This window comes from Strigops habroptila, chromosome 1 (assembly GCF_004027225.2).
Source record: "Strigops habroptila isolate Jane chromosome 1, bStrHab1.2.pri, whole genome shotgun sequence".
NCBI classification, from domain to species: domain Eukaryota; kingdom Metazoa; phylum Chordata; class Aves; order Psittaciformes; family Psittacidae; genus Strigops; species Strigops habroptila.
In genome coordinates, this window is record NC_044277.2 from 121,617,365 (window position 1) to 121,636,819 (window position 19,455).

Sequence of the window (19,455 nt, forward strand, 5' to 3'; positions counted from 1 at the left end):
ATGCAAGAGGGTCAGTTGGCTTAATGATGGCTGAAGCTGGTGTAATGTTAAGATCCACTGTCAGTATTCTCCTGAATCGTGACAACTATTTGCATCCACCTTCTGCCCTCTGATTTTCTGGCGATAGGAAGGGTGACAGCTGTGCACCTTTGGGCGATGGGGTCCGACATCCCTCTGCAAACGGGAAAGGAGCAGGTACCAGCAGTAGCCTCTGTGCTTTGCTACACCCATTGGGTCTCCCCGTTGCCTGCCGCTGGCTCTCGCCGGGCCTGAAGAGACACTGCTCTCTTCGTCACGGCTTCTGCTGAGGCAGGAGATGTGCCCTGCTGGGACAGGAACGCCTCCTCCCCGGAGCCTGACGGACAGCGCTCGCTGCCACTGCAGACAGAAGCAGCTTTTACGCTGCCGGGACGCAGACCCATGGCGCTCCGCTCTGCCCCGCAGCCTCCCCGGCGAGCCGAGGCCTCGACCCCGGCGGCAGGGCTGGGCCGTGCCGCCGCCGCCCGCCTCTGCCGGGGCCCAAGAGCGGCGGGCCCGGCGGCGCCCCGCGGGGCTCGGCACGGCGGGCGCTGAGGCCGGGAGAGGCGAGGTGAAGCGAAGGGACGCGACCGACGCCTCGGCCGGCGGCGAGCGCCCCGCAGCCAGCAGAGGGCAGGGCCGCCAGCTCGCCCGCTCCTCCCGCCGCAGCGACATCCGCCGCCGGCGGGAAGGGAAGGGGCCGGCGCCGGGGCCGGTGTTAGCGCCGCGCTCCCCGCCGTCTCGCTGCCAGGGGCCGCGGGCCCCGCCGCCGGCCGCAGGATGCCGCTGGGTCTGAAGCCCACCTGCAGCGTGTGCCGCAGCACGTCCTCCTCCATGTGGAAGAAGGGCGGCCAAGGCGAGATCCTGTGCAACAACTGCACGGCCCGCTCCGCGCCGCCCGGGCCCGCCGCCTTCGCCACCACTTCGTCCGCCGCACAGCACAGCAACGGCGGCGGCGGCGGCGGGAAGCAGGTGAGAGCGCCCGGACCGAGACCCCCTCTCGGCGCCCGGGTCCCGGCGGGCAGGGCAGGGGCGGCACGGCCGCACCCGCGCCCCGGGCAGCGCCCTCCCTTGTGCTGATTCGGCAATTTCCCCCCAAGAGCAAGCAGGAGATCCACCGGCGGTCCGCGCGGCTGAGGAACACCAAGTACAAGTCGGCGCCCGCCGCGGAGAAGAAGGTTTCCACGAAGGGCAAGGGCAGGAGGCACATCTTCAAGCTGAAAAACGTAAGGCGCCGGGACGGTCGCTGCGGCCGGGTCGGGGGGCGGCGGGCCCGGGGGCGGCGCGGGCAGGCCCCGAGCCCCGTCCCGCCCCACCAGGGAAGCCTCCCCGCGGCGGGCGGGCCCCGCGGCATCAGCTCCCGCTGCCTTGGAACGCAGCGTGGCGCTTCTCACCAAAACCATCCCGCGTCCTGGGCGGGACGTGGTTACTACCGCGGGCAGGGTGGGTTTATTGCTGGGTAGCACGGGCACGCCTTCGGGATCGTTTCTTGAGGGAAGGAGTTTTGTGTGTTAGAAACCGGCCAGTGAATTTAGTCCTCAGTGCTCCGCTTGAAATCCCCAGAGTGGAAATGTTGGCTTTAATGTTTTCAATTGTAAAGTACAAACGTTTGAAATGTTTGCACGTGATTCTTTACTGTTAGGAGGTAATGTATCGGTATGTGGGCTAAAAGGGAAGAAATCCGTCTGGAGTGGCGTGTTTGGTTTGCTTTAGTGCTAATGACTTTTCCATTTCCGCGTTGTTTTTTTAGCCCATCAAGGCTCCTGAGTCTGTATCCACTATAATTACAGCAGAATCAATCTTTTATAAGGTATGGTTTATGAAATTTGTTTGCAAAAAAGATCTTGCTGTTCCTATTTCCAGTTTCAGGAATTATCACAGCTAATGAAAGCACTGGGGGTGCATTCACAGGAGCTGTTCGTCCTTGCCTAGCAGTTGTGGACGATTTTTCTCTGCCTTATGTTATTAGGTTAGTCTTGCAGGTGCTTTACCACAGTAGTTTACATAGTTTTTATTGTCCTGGTATTTTTTTCTTCCAGGAAAAAGATGCATCTGGTTTCCTTAGCGGTTATTACAGTCAGCGTTTTTAAACCTCTAACTTCTGCTTTTGTGCAGAGCTCAAGCAGAAGTGACTGTAGCTGATTATTTAAATTTGTGTAATGTTTCCTACCTTAGGCACAGAGAATATTGCCTGTAGGGGGGGTGGGTTGTGCTGCCCTAAGATCTAAACTGGCTCCCCTTCCAGAGCTGAGTGCAAGCAGCTTCCAACACCTTCGCAATAAGATCTGTTGCCTCTTGCAGTGAAAGCAGAAGCAGGCCTTCTCACATTCATGCTGGAGAGGTGTTAGTGTTTCAAAGTTCTGGAATGTGCTTTTGTTTCCCAGTAGTACAAACAAACCATTTGAAATGCCTTCTCCTCCAAAGGAAAGATCAGGATAGCCAGTGGAAGTCTGCACAGCCAGAGTATATGAGTATAGATGTACACTGGGCTGTATACGCTCTGGATACCTGATGCTTCATGTCTGGCATCTCAGATGACTCTCTGCTGTTGACTAGTTCACAAAAGAGTTAATGTTTTTCTTCTTGTGTATTTTTAGTTTTGGGGTTCTTTTTTGTCAGAAATTCCTAAGAAGTTATCAGAAGTTTTGTTTAACCCAGTCTCTTTATGCAAAATGTTTCTATTTTGATACTTTGCTGTGTTGTTGAGAAGGGGATTATTTGGGGTTTTTTGTGTTTTATCTTTTTTAAAAACAAAACCCTCCTGGATGATTCTTGGCAAACTCTGATTTTGATCTGCATTGTGCAGGCACTGCATTGTGCTGTGCAGAGCTATTATAACATGAAATGGGTTGCCTTTGCTGCACAGCCTCACACTCCACAGAGCACCATCGAAGGAGGTGGATCTGTGTTCTGGGACTTCTTTGCAGTCAAATGAGTAAACTTCTTCATACACAGACGGCTGCCTTCCCTGCACACACACAGGGGAATGACCTCAGTTACTTGTTCTGCAAGGTGGTATTGCATCCTCCTGCTTCTTACAGAACAAGACTGTCTCGACTCTGCGTGCTCCCAGGCATGGGGTGGCTGCACACAGTGTTGATGACTGCTTAGGTGAGACAGTACTCGTATTATGCCACTGTTCTTTCGTATGTGGCTGAATCAAGGCTGTCTTTCAAGATTGGGCTAATTTGAGATAATTCAAGATACTGGTACTTAAGAGATGAATCGTAATCACAGAGTGAAGCTTCTAAAATCAGATTGATTTAATTATTGCTTGTATGTCTTCTAGGGTGTGTACTATCAAATTGGAGATGTTGTTTCAGTGGTTGATGAGCAGGATGGAAAAACGTACTACGCTCAGATCCGTGGGTTTATTCAGGACCAATACTGTGAAAAGAGTGCTGCGCTCACCTGGCTCATTCCTACACAAGCCAGCCCCAAAGATTGTTTTGACCCAGCATCCTATATCATAGGTAAGCTCTAAGCCTTTGTTTTATACAACTGCTTACATGTGCCTGGAGTAATGCAGAGTTGGGGGTTTTTAAATTAACTTCTTAGCTTGTCAAGATTCACATTTTAGACCCTAATCCTGCAAGCTTCTTGTTTACTTCAATACCCTTTTTCATTTATCTGATGTATATAAAATGATGAGCACTACTGCAGTGAGTGTGATTACCTGAGTATTTGTGCTCACAGGCACAGTTATAGTCTTGCAACTTTAAAGATCAAATTATAACTCCATAGAGAGAATTAAAGTTATTACAGTATAAACCTGACATACCAGTCTAAGCTCTTTCTTTTAAAGTGACCTGAATTAACTGGTCTCCATCTTGGTTACTTAAAATACGTAACAGTGCGAGCACTGCCATAGACAGTGTTCTGCTATTGATTATAAAATTAATAATAATTCAGAAAAGTCCTTTTGACAGGCAGGCCACAAATAGTATCTGTTTAAAATATGTTAACTCAAGTACTTCACTCAAATAACTGAAAGCTTCAAATGGGGGGAGGAAAAGCCGGAAAGATCAGACCAGCAAAACAAAGGTAGAGGTTTCTTGCCTAGTATTTGAGGCTACTTTGCCAGAGAAGTCATTGGTTGAAAAGGCACATTCTCCATGGGACGTTGGCTGCTGTTGAGTATTTTTAAGTAAAAGTCCTGCGTTTTCCAATTTTGTGCCTTTACATTTTGTCTTTGAAGATTATTTCTTTTTTCCCTAGGGCCAGAAGAAGACCTCCCAAGGAAAATGGAATATTTAGAATTTGTTTGTCATGCACCTTCAGAATATTTCAAATCTCGATCGTCTCCCTTCCCCACTGTTCCCACAAGACCAGAGAAGGGCTATATATGGACTCATGTGGGACCTACTCCTGCAATCTCCATTAAAGAAACTGTTACCAATAATTTATAATTTTTTTAAGGCATACTTTGGACGACTTACTTTGGGTGTATTCTCAGGTCTGTGAACCCCATACAAGAAGTTTAAAAGAATTATAAAATGTTCATTTTACTTTATGGATTATGGCATTTATTTATTTTAAATTATATCAGATTTTTAAAGTGGAAGTTTTATTTCCATTTGGTGCGTCCATTTGTGTGCTCTGTTCTTCAGACAGGATTGCTCATCTTGGGGCAAAACCGGATCTTCAACTTTGGTGAGCAAACTTCTGAAAGCTGCCTTTACTGTTTCTATTGTCTAACTTATTTTCTAATTTATTTTCTAACTTATTTTCTAGAAAAGGAGTTAAAGACCTACTCTTAATTGTCCAGCACTTTATATACTTGCTTAATTTAGTTAACTGTGACTCCAGTTTTTGTTTACTGCTTAAATTATTTAAGACTGGCTTCAGATAAACACTGAGCTTGGTCAGTGGTGCCCTTAACAGTTGTCTGTTACACTGAACAGGAGTGATCTTTGTAGATTTCTCCAGACTAAAATCTATCCTCCTCAAGGCAGTACTCTGTTAAACAAACAGTCACCTTGTAAGAGAATTCTGTTCAGCTGAATCTAAAACATGGGCCCGTGTCTATAGCTTCCTGCTAGACTTTGCTGATCTAAGGGGGATATACTTATTGGAAAGCTGGTTGCAGATTTAAAGATTAATGTTATTTGGCTTTGCCGTCCTGGCATCCTTGTGGCAGAAATGTATCTATCTTCCATTTCCTGAGCAAGCCAGCAGTGACCCATGGTACTACAAGTGTGTGTGTTAGCTTGGTCTCTTAAAATTGATTTTGAATTGATTTTTTTTCAGTCTTTGCAATAAATGACAAGAAAAATATCCTCAAGTAATTCAAATTAAAAAAAAATTGCTAAGAAGGGAAGTAAAGACTAATTCTATATATTGACAGTCTCAGTAATACCAATGGGAATATTTAAATAGCAGAACAGGCAAAATGCCACATACTGAAATAGCAACAGTAAAGTTTTCTGCACTGAAGCTTTTACATGCCAGTCAGCTCCAAACACTATGAGATGGGCTCGTATGGCCCGAATTTCCTGGGGTTGGTGGCTATAAAAGTTGCACTAGGCTTATGTTTAACTTCATGAAAAGCTTTGATTTAAGGTGAAATGTATTTGAAAGTGTCAAGTATTGATAACTTTTAGTACAGTGGGACTTGTGACAACAGGAACCAGATATATTGGTTTCAATCTGCAGCCTCGGTCCTGTACTCTTCAAATACAAGGAAGGATAGTCAACCTTAAGGGACTAGGTGCTAAACTTAAGGGATACTGTCAATAGTTCAAAATGCTCAGAAATTAGCATTGCACGGCTAATACAGAGTTAATCTTAAGTAACTTCAGTTGCTGCATCCATGAGATGTGCACCCATGTTCAGTGTGTTGTAGCAATTAATCCCAAGGTGACCTTGCTCCTGACATTCTTCTCCTTTCTCTTACTTTCTCCAGATTTCTGTTTTGCTGATTTATCTTTATTAAATTAACATAAGAAAGTAAAAATAACTCTTAAAAGGTGTTCACAGTAACCAGAGTGACTTCTTCCACTCAGTGTTTTCCCTCCTTTCTCTGCAGTCTGCAAGGTTTTCACTCGGGATCACTGTAAAGTCCCTGTGCTGGTTATGCCTTGGCATGATCCATGGAGCTGTACTCTTCAGGGGGCTGACTTTAAAACTCAGCAGCTTTCCTTGTCAAATGCTTGTAGCAAGAGGGAAGAAAACAATGCTCATAGTCACTCTTGCTTTTTTGAATATCTACAGTTTATACCAAATGAAAAGTACTTGCTTGCCATTTGCCTTTCATTTGTCAATGAACTGTAGTATCAAAGGGACAGTTTAGAGAGATACCGGTGTATGGTTTGTGATTTGAAGTTTGTTTCACAGAATGACCTGCTGATGCATAGGTCTCAGCACCCTCCTGTGTCGCACAGCAGCTCATACTGACTGCAAGCTTGCCTTAGTAGTTTAGTTTGAAATTTTGAGCAAAAGAAAAGAGTTCAGAGCAAGATAATGTCTTATTCTTATGAAAAATAATATGTATGTTGTATAAATATTTACTTCCAGTAGCAAAGAGCAGAGCTCAGGTACAGGATAAGAAACCTGGAACTTCTGTAGGAAAAAGCAAAGAACTGTAAGCATTGCCACCATGAAATGAAAGCCAGAATCAAGTAAAAATGTCATCTCTCGCTGCATTAGAATCACCAGGAGCACTCAATTTAAGAAAGGTGTATTTTGATTTGATTTCAAAGGAAAAAAAATGCATAAAGAACTGCATCGTAAAAGCAAAACTATCAAATAATGTAGTAGGTAATGTAAAACAAATGTGAATCTGCTTCAGTTCTGTTACTTGCCTAACTAAGAAAGGAGGTCTGCATTCAAACCTTTGTTTCATTTGCTGCAGGGTGATGCACACCTACTGATCCCCCGCGACAGAGTGATTACAGGTACTGCGCAGTACGGGCTAACTCATGTTGATGGATCTAAGGAGGTGCACGTGAAGTCGCTTGAAGTGTTTGACATGGTCATGTGTGTCAGGGGTTTCTGGGGACACCAAGCACAGTGAGACTGTCTTCAGCTGCAGTTAGCCAATGCATTTGGAACCCCCAGAATTGTTAGGGATGGTGATTGATTAACAAACTAGTATCAGTGACATGCATAAAGATAAATCCTGAAATTGCTGCAGCTGAATTAGGCTTTTGCTCCTTTTTCAGGTCTGTTAAGTATTTCATTGTGTGCAGAGACATAGTCATGGATAAGGCTACAAGGACTCTCAGGATAATGAAGGCATGCAGCAAAAGGACCAGATGTCTTCTTTCAAATTGATGTGGGCCTTCCTCCTGTCGATGAGGCCTGAGAAATAGGTAATCAAACAGCTGCAAGAGAAAACAGCTAAAGGAGCCTCTCAGGGTTTAATACTTGTTTAATTTGGTATCAGAGCATCTGAAATACAAGGAGAGGGTAAGAGCTGGGACTGTTCAGCCTGGAATAGAGAAGGCTCAGGGTGGAAAGTACTCAGTTAGCATGCATATACAGACAGGTGTGTAAATGCTTGAGATGTTTATGTTTAGAGAGATCTCACAAATATACAAAAATATTTTGCTGGCACTAGAGGTTTAGCAAAATTTTACTATCACCTGATTCAGTACTTCCCGTATTCTGATTAAAATACACAGACCATAATAGAAACATGCACAACCATTACACCAGTGTTTCAAAATTTCATAATTCAACAACTGTGCAAGTATATATTAAGACTCACTTATTCTACTCATGCTTGAAATGGAGGAAACACTTGAAATGGAGGAAAACCAAGTGCTGTGCTTCACAGGGGCGAATTTTGCAATATGCAGGGGGTCCATTTTCCTTAAAATTCAGTTTTACAAAGTGCACGTGCAGATTATTAATGCCAGGCCACAGCATTAATAATGACAATTAATTAGCACACATAATTAATAGAGTGTTATGCAAGGTTACAGGCAAAAATACTAAAGTCATACACAGCTATAGTAAACATGAGCCTGCTAAATTAAGTCAAGTCATTAAATGCATAGAGGACTTTAACACCAAGGATACTTTTCAGCTGAGAGACATCTCCTGGTGTGCTTGAAGGTTTGTCTGAAGAATCTTTTTTTCTGGCCTGCATAAAGCATCTGCAGTAGCAGGGGTGCTGTTTGTGACTGGTTCAGCAGCATAACTGCAACATTTGCTCAAGTCTCTGAATCCCTGTAGAAGGAAATACAGAGGGAAGTACTCACTGGACATATGGAAAAAAAAATTCACCCTCAGAGCAATTAAACACTGAAATGAGTTCCTCAGGGAGGCTGTGTAATCTCCAGCTTTAAAGAGTCTCAAAACTTGACTGAGCAAGGCCATGCACAACCTGCTCTCTGACTTACTTAGAAACTGGCCCTTCCTTGAGCAAGCAGCTGTACTAGATGACCCTTTCAATCTACATTTTTCTATATGCTTCACAAACGTGCACTTTGCCAGCACTCATTCAAGGTTAAGTATTTCACAGCAGAAGAGATGGATACATTTTTCATCTCCAGCATAAGCCACATAAAAATGAGGGATGGTGGGGAATTCCCACAGGTTATAAAGCATAATTCGCAAGAGTAAAAACTCTTCCACATAAAATCTGCCTTCTGATAGAGCAAAATTAAAATCAAATTCTGAAGGCTTTAGAGGTTTAACATAACCCAACATAAGTAAGTGCTTTGTAACGTATGCTCTGGGCCAATCTCATATTTCTCAGTTCATACAAACTCTAAAAATGTCCCTCACAAGCTGAGAGAGAATAATTAAGTTTGAACTTATTACTGTTTAATATTTCTTAAAACATGTGTGCTACTGCATGTGCCATAATAGACGTAAAAGCCACTTACCCAATTAAACCTTACCTGCAGAACTGGAGAAAAGCAGTCTAAACCATCCAGGTTCGTAACAACAAAAAGCTTTTCCAGGACTAATCAGGAGCTTTTTGTGAAGGAGCTTCTGCCATAATTCAAGTTCGTCTGCAAATGTCTGTGATTTTAAGAACTAAAAGAAGAAAATATTTTTTGGCTAAAGGTTGAGCAAGTCCATAAACTCATTGAAAGGATTTCCCAGGGCTCGGTGAGATGTGGAACTGGCCTGGTTTCGGTTTAAACCATGAGAGTAACAACATGGACAAGAGATTTTACACTTCCAAGTTTTACATTCCCACTCTTTTTCAAACTTCTTACCTACTTTCCTGAAGTCTGCCCACAGAGTCCTCCTGAACTTTTACACACAGGTATTCCAATATCAGCAAGCCCATCCACAAGAATTTTCTGTGCTTCAAGTCACTTTTTGTTGGTGGGAAAAACCACATTATCCAACCAATGTATCAAAGCAAGGAAAATAGAATTGTTTTATTTCCACCTGCAATAGAACAGTAAAACAGTGCAATGGAAACCTTTTTAGTGTGGCTGACCTCTGTCCCTAAGGAATTGACTGAGAACATGCTGAACAGGTTCAGGACAGCTATGGAAGACAGCCAGTTGATTCACAGCTTTATTTGCTAAGAAAAATCCTTAATGTACATTAACATAAGCTAGATGCAGCAAATATACATTTTTATTGTACACAATCAAACAGTGCAATGACTACAGCAGGAACTTTCAAAACTTCAAGCATACCATTATGAGGAGTTGCCTTATTGCCTCATGCTTGGGATAAACCTGAAAAGACATTATTATTTGTTGTTTCCACATTTTTAATTCTTAGCAAACCTGACCCACTGCGAATTCTCACTCTGCCTGAGCCTCCTGCAAAGGGCATTATTTGCAAAGCTCAGTTCCCAGGGAGCTCCAGGAAATAAAGCTCAGTGATGAGGAAGCGCTGGTGTTTGCTTTCCCTGCCATGTGCAGTTTGTTTGAGCATTAACAGCTTCTGTAAGCAAGAACTTTGCAAGAAGTGAACTGTCAATGTATTGCCTTTGATTTCAGCTACAGGAATAAATTACCTGAAAACAAAATAGGATGCAGCACAAAAAGCTGTTCCACAAGTACTCCTTGCACAACCATGTATTTAATGTATTTGACATCTGACGTGTTAAGTAGAAGATGTTGAGCGAGGCACAGTGGCTGCTGTGGGATGGCAGTTTCTCCATTGCTGCTCTAGTCTAGTTCTTCCAGCTATTTATGATACTACTTGTATCCAAAGCAGATACTTACAGTATTATTTATGAGAACAGTTTCAGCCCTGGAAGGCTGACAAACACATGCAGATCCCTAAAGAGCTAATCTGGTCTGTGATCCAGCACCTTGTCCATCCAGCCCACATCCTTACAGACACTGCACCACAGCAGGGATGCCAGCTGCCTCCCTCTGCTAGGATCAAAGTGAGAAGTGTCTGAATGCTTGGGCTCACGTGGGCTGGCAAAGACACAGACAGATGACACAGACATACAGATGGTGTCTAAGTATAGGCACCATGCTGATCAAGCAATTAGCTAACTACGACAGCTTCAACATATCTATAAAAAAAATGTCATGCACACATTTGTGTGTATCCAAAATACCCACTTTTTTATATGTGACCTTCCTTGTAACTATATGCTTTATCTAGGTTAAACCTCATTTTTTATCCTGGAAGAGGACACAAGAAGTCTACCTCAGTACCTGTTTTGAAACATCACCACACCTTTGGTAAATGTTTTACTCTTCAGTTTGTGCCACCTCTGTTGGATCTGTTCAAGGAAGAGCACAAACAGTTAAGTGTAAGTGCATTTATAATTTTCCATTAAGTGAGTGGATTATGAATATCAAGACAATAAGAATAGGAAACCTTTTAGCCTGAAATACTGGTGTATACGATTTTGTGGACACTCACAACACCAAACATTTCCATGGGGGAAAAAAAGCAGTTCCAAAGACAGAGCGGAACGTGAAAAAAAGTTGTATGTGACAAGCCATAATATCCTTATTTATGCAGTCACAATCAGAATAAAATCACTGAACATGGAGTATTTTGTACTAATGAAGTTTCCTAAACTCTAGAAAAATTGTAATTTCTTCTCTCTTCTCGGGGTCAGGACAATCGCTTCTTTACAACACTCTGAATTCCATTAAAATCTACAAAGAAATTTGCATCTTGAAACACAAATTAAGATCTGTTCTTCATAAAAGAGAGTCAGGTATTTTCTCTGCATTTTGTTACAGTGCCCAGATTCTAAAATCAATTCAGCTCCTGTTGCCAGAGTTGGACCCATCTCAGTCAGAAGACTGAAAACCTGCAGAGATGAAACTGTACCACTGCTCCAATGCTGAGAACATACACTGCTTACAAAGCAACCAGGAAAACATGAAAATCGAAAATCAGTGTTATTGATACCTGCTTCTTAGCTCTCTAACACAGCTTCTAATTTTTCAGCTGTAAACTGGAAAGGGTGACTTTCTTTGTCAGTCACCTATAGAAGAAAAAGAATCAGAAAGAATAAAAAGATATAAAATATATTAAAAAATAAAAAAGAGAGTGAAGAAACACTCCCACCTAGTGAAAATACAATTGCTACTGGCTTTTATAAACTAAAAAAGTTAAACAGAAGAGGTTTCTCACGGCACTAGTTCAAGGAGGGAAAACAGCAGTCCAACAACAATACTATTATCACCTCAGAATTGGAAACTAAGATTAGTCTTTTCTATGTAATTCAATTACTTTGGATTTCAGTGCTGCCCTTATCCAAGACTATATCAGTGACTTACAGAGAACTCACGTACCTTTCTTTTCTTCTGACTGTATGATTTGGTATTATAAAAGATGCTACCCCCCCTTAGACTTGCCTCACAGATCACTGAGCTTTCAAAGGGGGAAGCAGTGTTGCACAAGTCACATGGTAGATACATCTTCCTAAGGGGAGAAATTTGCAAACCAAATTTACTCATAGGAGGAGTGACAGACTTAGGGATGACAAATTGTAGTTCAGCATGTTGGTGCAGAACAGTGTCTGCACAGAGTGAGTGTCATCCTCCACATCTGATGACACCAACCTCCTTTTCATGCTGCAGACTGAGAAAACAACAGGCTGTCTCATCTGAAAGTGCTAGACTGGTCCCGTCTCTTTCCTTGGACTTGGTTTGCATTTTCAGGGCTTTTTTTATTATTCCCTGTGGAATGTCTGTTAATGTATTTGAATAGCTAAGGCTTGTACCTCACTGAGCAAGGGCACATGAACGGGCTGTATTTTGCCATATAGCCATGTTTTCGAATTTATACCACCATACTATGGAGCTGGAATAAAGATAAGCATCTAAAAACATTAAAAAATGAAATTAACATTTCTAATAAGCAATTATTTCATTATACTATAAAAGTGACTAAACTGACAGTCTAAGAATTTGACATCTGATTTATTCTCAGAGCCTTCACTGTGGCCTAAGCCAGTCTTTAAACAAAACTGTCAATTTAGCATATGTCAGTCAACCCGAGATTCTTCCTTAGCATTTGCAATAGCAGATTTGACAGTCGTATATATTTTCAGTAAAAGGGAGTGGACCTGATTGACTATTTTATTTATTTGTTTGTTTACTCAAATAATAGTGTCAAATAATGATCTTGATCTCAATATTTTTGCTAATGCTCTGTTACTACCAAATTTTCATCAGGATTTGTTGCAAACCTCAACTACTTCTGTCTGATTGCCAGGGTGCTATCTCACAGCCAGGGTGCCTACAGTACTGTGGAACTTGTTTCCCTCTTCATTTTTGTGCTGTGAAGTAGCTCCAGGTTGGTGTCCTCCCGGAGACACTGCAAAAGCCCTGTGTGCCAGGGTTTTGGAGGGGATGGAGTGGGCATCCTACGTTAACAAAGGGGTAAAAAGGAGCCTGTCAGCATTCAAGCAGGAGAGTTCCCATTAAAACTGTACAAATACAGTGAAATCTGAACATATTAAAACAGACATGGGTACAAATAGCCTTCAGTAAACCTTATCATTTAAACCTAAACAAAGCTCAGTGGTTACACAGCGCTCGTACCACCGATATGCTGAAGTCATTGCACCGTGTTAGTCTGCACCACTCTGTGCTCCCCACAAGGGCTCCTGGTACCAGTAACAGGGTGCTGGGAGGGGGTGGCACAGCCTCCTGCACTGGAGGCCACCTAAGTCATCCTGCTGCCTTCCTTCCCTGCAGGTCACTGTGGATTTCCCCATTCTCTGCTGTACTGCATGCTTAGTCTGCTTTCCTCATTCCAAACCAGAGAGGAAACCATTTTCCCTCGCTGAGCTCTCTTTTCTCCCTGCTGTCTACTTCTGCTGTGAGCAGACTGTTTCCCAGAACTCCAGTCCTTCTGCTTTGCATTCCCACCTCTGCTTCCTCCTCACCACCACCCTTGTTTGACCAGGTAAGGACGTGACCTCACCACCCTCTTTTGCTGCAGCTCCATTCCAGTGTCCAAAATTCCTTCTACATGTTTTCTTTACCCAGCCACCCAAATGTTCTCTGGGTCCTAGATTTCAACCCAGTGCATCTCCCTCCCTCCAGCTTCCACCATGGTTCCCACCTCTTTTCCTCCTAGTTTTTCAAAATACACTAAATTCTCTTGATACGCTTCTCCTCTCCCTATAATGCTCTTAAAAAACCCTACGGATTGCATTCCAGAAAGCGAGTGTGCCTGTTGATACCTCCAACATTTTCCATGATTCTAGAAATAGAGGCATGATTTCAAAGACACTCTGCCAGTGACAAAGAAACACAATGCCTTGCTTCATTCAGGCACTCTGAGTAACAGCAGGCTGTCAGAAGCCACAATACGATTATATTCACTGCTAACAAATGTTTCTAAGTAAAGTAATCAAGTTTGTAGTCACCACGAGGGTCACGTAATACCTGCTGACAGAGTAGCAAAACCAGAACAACCACCCTTTGGAACAGTTATCTGAAAGAGGTAGTGCAAACTTTCATTTAGCAGGGAAATATTTAGCAGAAATATCAGCACTAGTTGAAGTTCTAATAGAGAGTGAAAAAGCCACACCACTACACCTGTAACACCAGTCCTTGGACGTTATACTTTGCCCACTTCTTCGAATGGAAAATTAACACTATTAAAACTTCTGCAAATCTTGCATGTCTCTCCTGTAGTATCTTGCTGACATTTGTGTTCAGATTTATTCACCTTTATCAGTTCAAGAAAAATAAGATAAAGCAGTTGTCTTACATGTTCTGGATCCACTGCTTCTGCAGCTCTGGCATGGTCAGAAATTTGTCAATCTCTTCTCTGAAGCTAGAACACAGAATTAAAGTCAAACATGCCAGCATGTGTTTCTCAGGGAGGAAAAAAAAGGCACAAAATACACACAGAAACACGAAGCTTACAAAAAAAGAACAAACGCATAATTTGTTCTGTTATGAAAGCCTTAAAGGTTTTGATTAAATAACATAATTTCCTCAGATACCCAGTTGTGCTATATTTTGAGACACAAGCATGCAGAAGACATCTGTTACCTTGAATAACAGTGGCTATGACTCAACTGTTACTGCTGTACACCAGAAAAATGAGAAAATAAAGCATCTCTGAGCCTGAGTCAGATTTGGTTTTGGAGAAAGGACAAGAATTTGGGTCAATTTTATATCACGACAGGCTTTCAGCCTAAGTGAAGGCAATGGTGGAGTTCCTATCGATCTTCAGGAAGCCAGTATTTCATACCTCTGCTCTCCATAGCCCCCAGAGTTTCAGTTTACTGCTCACCGAGACTAGAATGAATCATACCAGGAGGGATTCACCACATCCATATGATTCACCACACCAATATGTTCTCTCCTGCTTGCCAACAAGCCCCCGGGATCTTTGACTTTTGGCATTCTAGGTCTTTGTGGCACCTTGAGGGTGGAGAGAAAACCAGAACAAAAATCCAGGAAAGTAACTCCCGCACAGGAATCCAAGAGCTTGGAATCATGCAGGTAATAGTGACAGACCTGTCCTTTGGGCTTTGCAAAGGAGTGAAACTGCACTCCACAGAACCACGACTGGGAGCGGCAACAAACGGTGCCATAAATGGGAAAATGAAGTTCTCACCATCTAGTGCCTTGCCTGTCAGAATACTGGAAGAGATGAGGCTCCGGATAATTCATGTCAGGTCTTGTGAGCTAGTGACACAAAAGAGGGGTACTGTAGAAACCCAGTGTTCTTGGGAGTTTCTGTGCTGCTGTAGCAGAGTAAAACTTGATTATTTTAAAAACCCCACAACATTATTCGGTAACATTAAAGAAGTGGAGAATATAAAAATTCATGAGTTAAAACTGTACTTGTATTTTGCATTTCTATTTTTTAGTTTTAAGATACTAGAAAACAACATTAAAACATCATCAAAATGAAGGAAAATAATGAGATTTTTATTGGATTATTCTGTCATATATTAAAAAGAGTCCTGAATAGCACACTGAAGAAAAGCATCCCAGCTGTACCTAAGAGATTACGCAGCCACTTCTGAGATATATCAATGCTCAAATGCTTGCAATATTTATGATATCAGCTTTTAAATTCACATGTCAACTTCGATTAGCTTCTCAACCAACAGAAAAAAGTGACAGCAGCCCTATCTGTTACAGAAGAAAACAGAAAGAAGCTGTATTACCAGCAGTGCCTTTCTTGCTCTCAAATCCAGTGCCCTCCCTTGTCCCCCCTGAAAACTGGCTCAGTCCTGTATTCACTGTGGCACTGATTCCGGTTTATTCCTATGAAAAAGAATTCTCTCCAAGTGCCAGCACTGCCAGCTCCTCAGCCAACCAATCCATACATCCAGTTTATGCCCAGCCCTCTGTCACAAGCATTGCAAATGCACTAGCAGTTGCACTAGTGCAAATTCATTACCTGGTGGTCATAGGAAAGAGAAGGCAGAAGTAACTGGCAAGCTGCAGGATCTGGCCTGGCAACTGGGTCTTCATTTTGGTAACACAAAAGGCAGAACACGGCACTTTCCAGCAGATTAACTAGAATTAACAACTCTGGGGAAAATATTGCCTTCAAAGGCGGCGCAGTTTCCCCACTGCTGTTTCAGAGACTGGCTCTCACTGTGGCACATACTGTAATGTTTAGGTTGTAGGCAGTAGTGAACAATATAATCATATGGTCAATATGATGTGTTCTCCTAATTACTGACATTGGATGATACATTTCAATGAATGAAATAACAAATTGGAACATGTAGTGGGACCATACAATCAAACACTGAGGAGCAGCTTGAGGAAGGCTGCTACTACTAATGTACGTGAAGAAGTGATCAGAGGAAGCCTGGACATCTGATCTGATAACTGAAAGGGTAATAATGCCCAATGGCCCAAAGCAATGCAGGTGTGAAAAGGCACATAATGGCTATGAAACTCCACCAAAAACCCCACCCAAACCCCAACGTTTTCTGATTACCTCAGGGAGGTAACTAATAGAGAAGGAAGAGCAGTGAAAAACCAACCAAGCAAAACCCCCACTTATGGGCAACATGTTGTGAAAGGGTGTTATTGACTCACGGGAAACATCTCTAGTTTTCTTCCTTTCCTGCCTGCTCCTTCTTTCCTCTTCTGTTAAGATCTCCTTCTCTATGTATCAGCTGAGGAAGACAACTTCTAACAATCTTCATGTAAGGCAGTAGTTGTGAATAATTTCAGGATGTAACATTAGAAAGCTTCTAAACATCAGAGATGTTTTTGAACGGTCTCGAAGAAGAAAAGATAGGGATAAGAAGATATAGTCGTTGTGAAATGCAAGTTGATATCACTCTCCTTAATAAACTCTTGCAGAAAACCAGATACAATCACCTTGTTTTGTCTGAGGTTTTTTTGGCTATAGTTATTCTGGAAGTATTAGTCTAGCTGCCTACCAATCAACATATGAAGTACCACCCTTCTCGAAGCCCTCCAAAGGCCATCAGAGAACAGCTGGATAGAATTTTTAACACACATTTCCACCATTACCTATTAGAGTTTATTTGAACTGAATCCATTTCTTGTGAGGAAATAAGCAGGGATAGGAAATCACTGTTAGGTTTTGGCAACCATATTGATAAACCCCCAAACTTTAAGTTTTCTGTGATAAACAAATGGTCAGAATGTAATCAGTGTTCTCTCAAAAATTTAATATCAATCTGAAGACAATCAAAATAAAATGTGACATAATTATACAGCATGTAAGTTTAAAAGAAACTTAACTTCAAGTGCTGCATTAATAAATCCATATGAATATAAATAATCTGAGTTAATTAACATTTGTCATTTCCAGTTACATTTTAGCATTTACACCAATACAAGTTACTATGCTAGAGTCATCTTTTGTCCTGGTCTGAAAGTTGAGCCAACTTGCCCTCTCCTCTTCTTGGGATTCTGAAAATTATCATACCTGGAAACAGAAAAAGGTATTAGGAAATTCTCATGAAATGCCTTTGTTTGCAGATACCTCTTTAGAGGCACATGAATGTAACACAGAACTACAGGTGTTTATTTTTATGCATCTGTGGAAATGAAAGAATGCATGTTGTCTCAGACGTGGGGATTTGGAGGAGTTATCACCCACAAACCTAACTTAGAGAGCTCTCTGCCCTGCTTCCCTTTTATTTTTGTTACTTTATTTTGGGGACAAGGTGAGGAAGGTGGGACAAGGAACAGATGTGGACAGGGTGATATAGACTCCTGGGAAGCATCTTTCATTCTCCTGCTTTCCTGTTCCTTCCTTCTCTTTCCTCTGCTGTAAGACCTGCTTATGTATGTAGCAGCCGAGGAAGACAACTCCTTAACAATCTTCCTGTCAGAAGAACCCCTTGATGAGGTCACAGAACAGCCCGATGCCAGTTTCCAGCTTTTTTACTCTAGTCATTTCCATGTCTAAGGAGACACACTCTCCCTTTTCAGTATGTTCATACTTCCACAGATTATTGCTTTTTCCTAAACACAGCAGCTACAAAGACAACCACAGAGTCAAAACCCAGCAATCTGAAAATACAAGGGGCTACTATTCAGTAGGAGCAGGAAGGACATAGCTCTAATTCTTCAAGAATCACTGCCCCTTTGTACAGGTATAGCTCAACATAATACAAGAATATTCTGGTCTGTGATCAGAAATTCTAGGTTCCACATTAATAAAAACAATAAAAGGCAATGCACTGGGAAAATATTTTCCTTTTCCCAGTACATAATTTAATATTTCTGGGGAAAAAAAATTGCCATTCCCCACATTAAATAACTATTGTGTTTCTGATGAATAAGGAATGTGAAAGACCGAATCTCCCCTGGATTCACAATTACTAAAAAATGTAATACTCACAGTTCAGTAAAGTTCTTCCAGTCATCTTGGCTAATGGATGGTCTTATACCCTCAAGTGCAGCCATCAGATGGGACTGGGTAATAACTAAAGTGTTCTTGGCCTGCACTGACTGATTCAGGGTGCTGTCCTCCTTGAAAACAGAGCCATGAACACACAATGAAAAATTACCACAAAAACAAGTGCTATGAATATCAGTAACTCTGAAGCCTCCTCATTACATGTACAGACAAAATATAGAAATATAGCCACAACTTCCCCTCCCTCAGTATTAATAACAGAGAAATAACTATTTAGTGATATGTATGTTAACATGGCTTATTTTTCTCAAACTAGGTATCATTTTTCTTTGCTATTCTTGTTACATTATATTTACTACTACTGCAGAGATTATTGAAATACCAAGAAGTGTGGACAAACAATAGAAAAGTGTTAAGACTAAATAATAGAAAAAACCTGCCATACTCCATTCTTGTTTCTGTAGTTGGTTTTGATAGCATTGACTTCTGTCCTCAGGTGCTCTATTTGCTGCTCCTGGTTATGTTCCAGGGAGTCTTCTTGAGAAGCTGTTCTAAGCATTGAGGGTTGTGATGATGCTGCGTCTCTATGAGTCACGCTGGTAAAATCATGAGTTATGGAGTTTGGTCCAGACAAACACAAAGAGCTCTAAATTTACCACAAGGAGAAATATATTAACTCATTATGGATCCAAAAGAGTAACTCCTCCATTAAGATTTAGCCTCTTATTTAGTATAATCTTGCCCCCACTGGCAAAAGAGTACTTCCTCTTAAAGATTTATCACATACATAACTTATTTAACAGAACAATTTAGGTTAATTTGCCAAGGTGTTCAGGGAAAAGTACAGATTTGAAAATTAAGTATTTAATGTTTGGAAAAAAACCTAAATACTTCTGCAACAGCCTATCTAAAAAAGACTAAAAAGTCTAAGTCCATTGTTTTATTTACATATGAAAATCAGTGGCTCTTAAATCTGGGCAAGTTTATGTAGTTAGCTTTGGAATGCCTCATAATTTAAATACCCATCACCTCCTAATACTCTGTGCACTTGATAAAATATGCAACTTTCAAGTTCAACGTCTTTACGAGATCAAAGCCCTTGTAGCCTTGCTAAAGAACTTTCACAATCAAAAGGAATATCGAAGTCTCTAAAGACACATTAATTGAACACTATCATCTATAATGCAAGGTAAAACATAC

The 19,455-nt window shown here is 41.9% G+C and overlaps 2 protein-coding genes across 23 annotated transcripts in view; one reads left to right on the plus strand and one right to left on the minus strand.

Moving 5' to 3' along the window:
• Positions 1–382: 382 nt before the first annotated feature.
• Positions 383–12,903, plus strand: GATAD1 (GATA zinc finger domain containing 1). Of its 4 annotated transcripts, XM_030501020.1 has the most exons (9): positions 383–990; positions 1,119–1,244; positions 1,769–1,828; positions 3,308–3,491; positions 4,237–4,671; positions 6,872–6,914; positions 7,182–7,331; positions 10,561–10,711; positions 11,154–12,903. In XM_030501020.1, exons 1-5 carry the CDS (start codon positions 799–801, stop codon positions 4,425–4,427), a joined length of 753 nt encoding a protein of 250 aa, XP_030356880.1. In that variant the 5' UTR covers positions 383–798; the 3' UTR covers positions 4,428–4,671; positions 6,872–6,914; positions 7,182–7,331; positions 10,561–10,711; positions 11,154–12,903. The 4 variants fall into 4 exon arrangements, with proteins under 4 accessions (XP_030356880.1, XP_030356787.1, XP_030356965.1 ...); XM_030500927.1 differs by having other exon boundaries at positions 10,561–12,903; XM_030501105.1 differs by lacking the exon at positions 7,182–7,331 and having other exon boundaries at positions 10,561–12,903.
• Positions 7,373–19,455, minus strand: part of PEX1 (peroxisomal biogenesis factor 1) — a 35,474-nt gene continuing 23,391 nt past the window's right edge. For 6 of the 19 annotated variants that reach the window (XM_030500268.1, XM_030499928.1, XM_030500010.1 and 3 more), the window contains 3 exons: positions 18,692–18,901; positions 18,238–18,368; positions 17,035–17,316 (listed from right to left, as the gene is read on the minus strand). In XM_030500268.1, coding sequence (XP_030356128.1) covers positions 17,232–17,316; positions 18,238–18,368; positions 18,692–18,901 — 426 coding nt within the window. In that variant the 3' untranslated portion in view covers positions 17,035–17,231. Of the gene's footprint in view, positions 17,317–18,237; positions 18,369–18,691; positions 18,902–19,455 lie in introns of all 19 variants that reach the window. The other 13 variants (XM_030500089.1, XM_030500178.1, XR_003993540.1 and 10 more) reach the window with 12 other exon arrangements.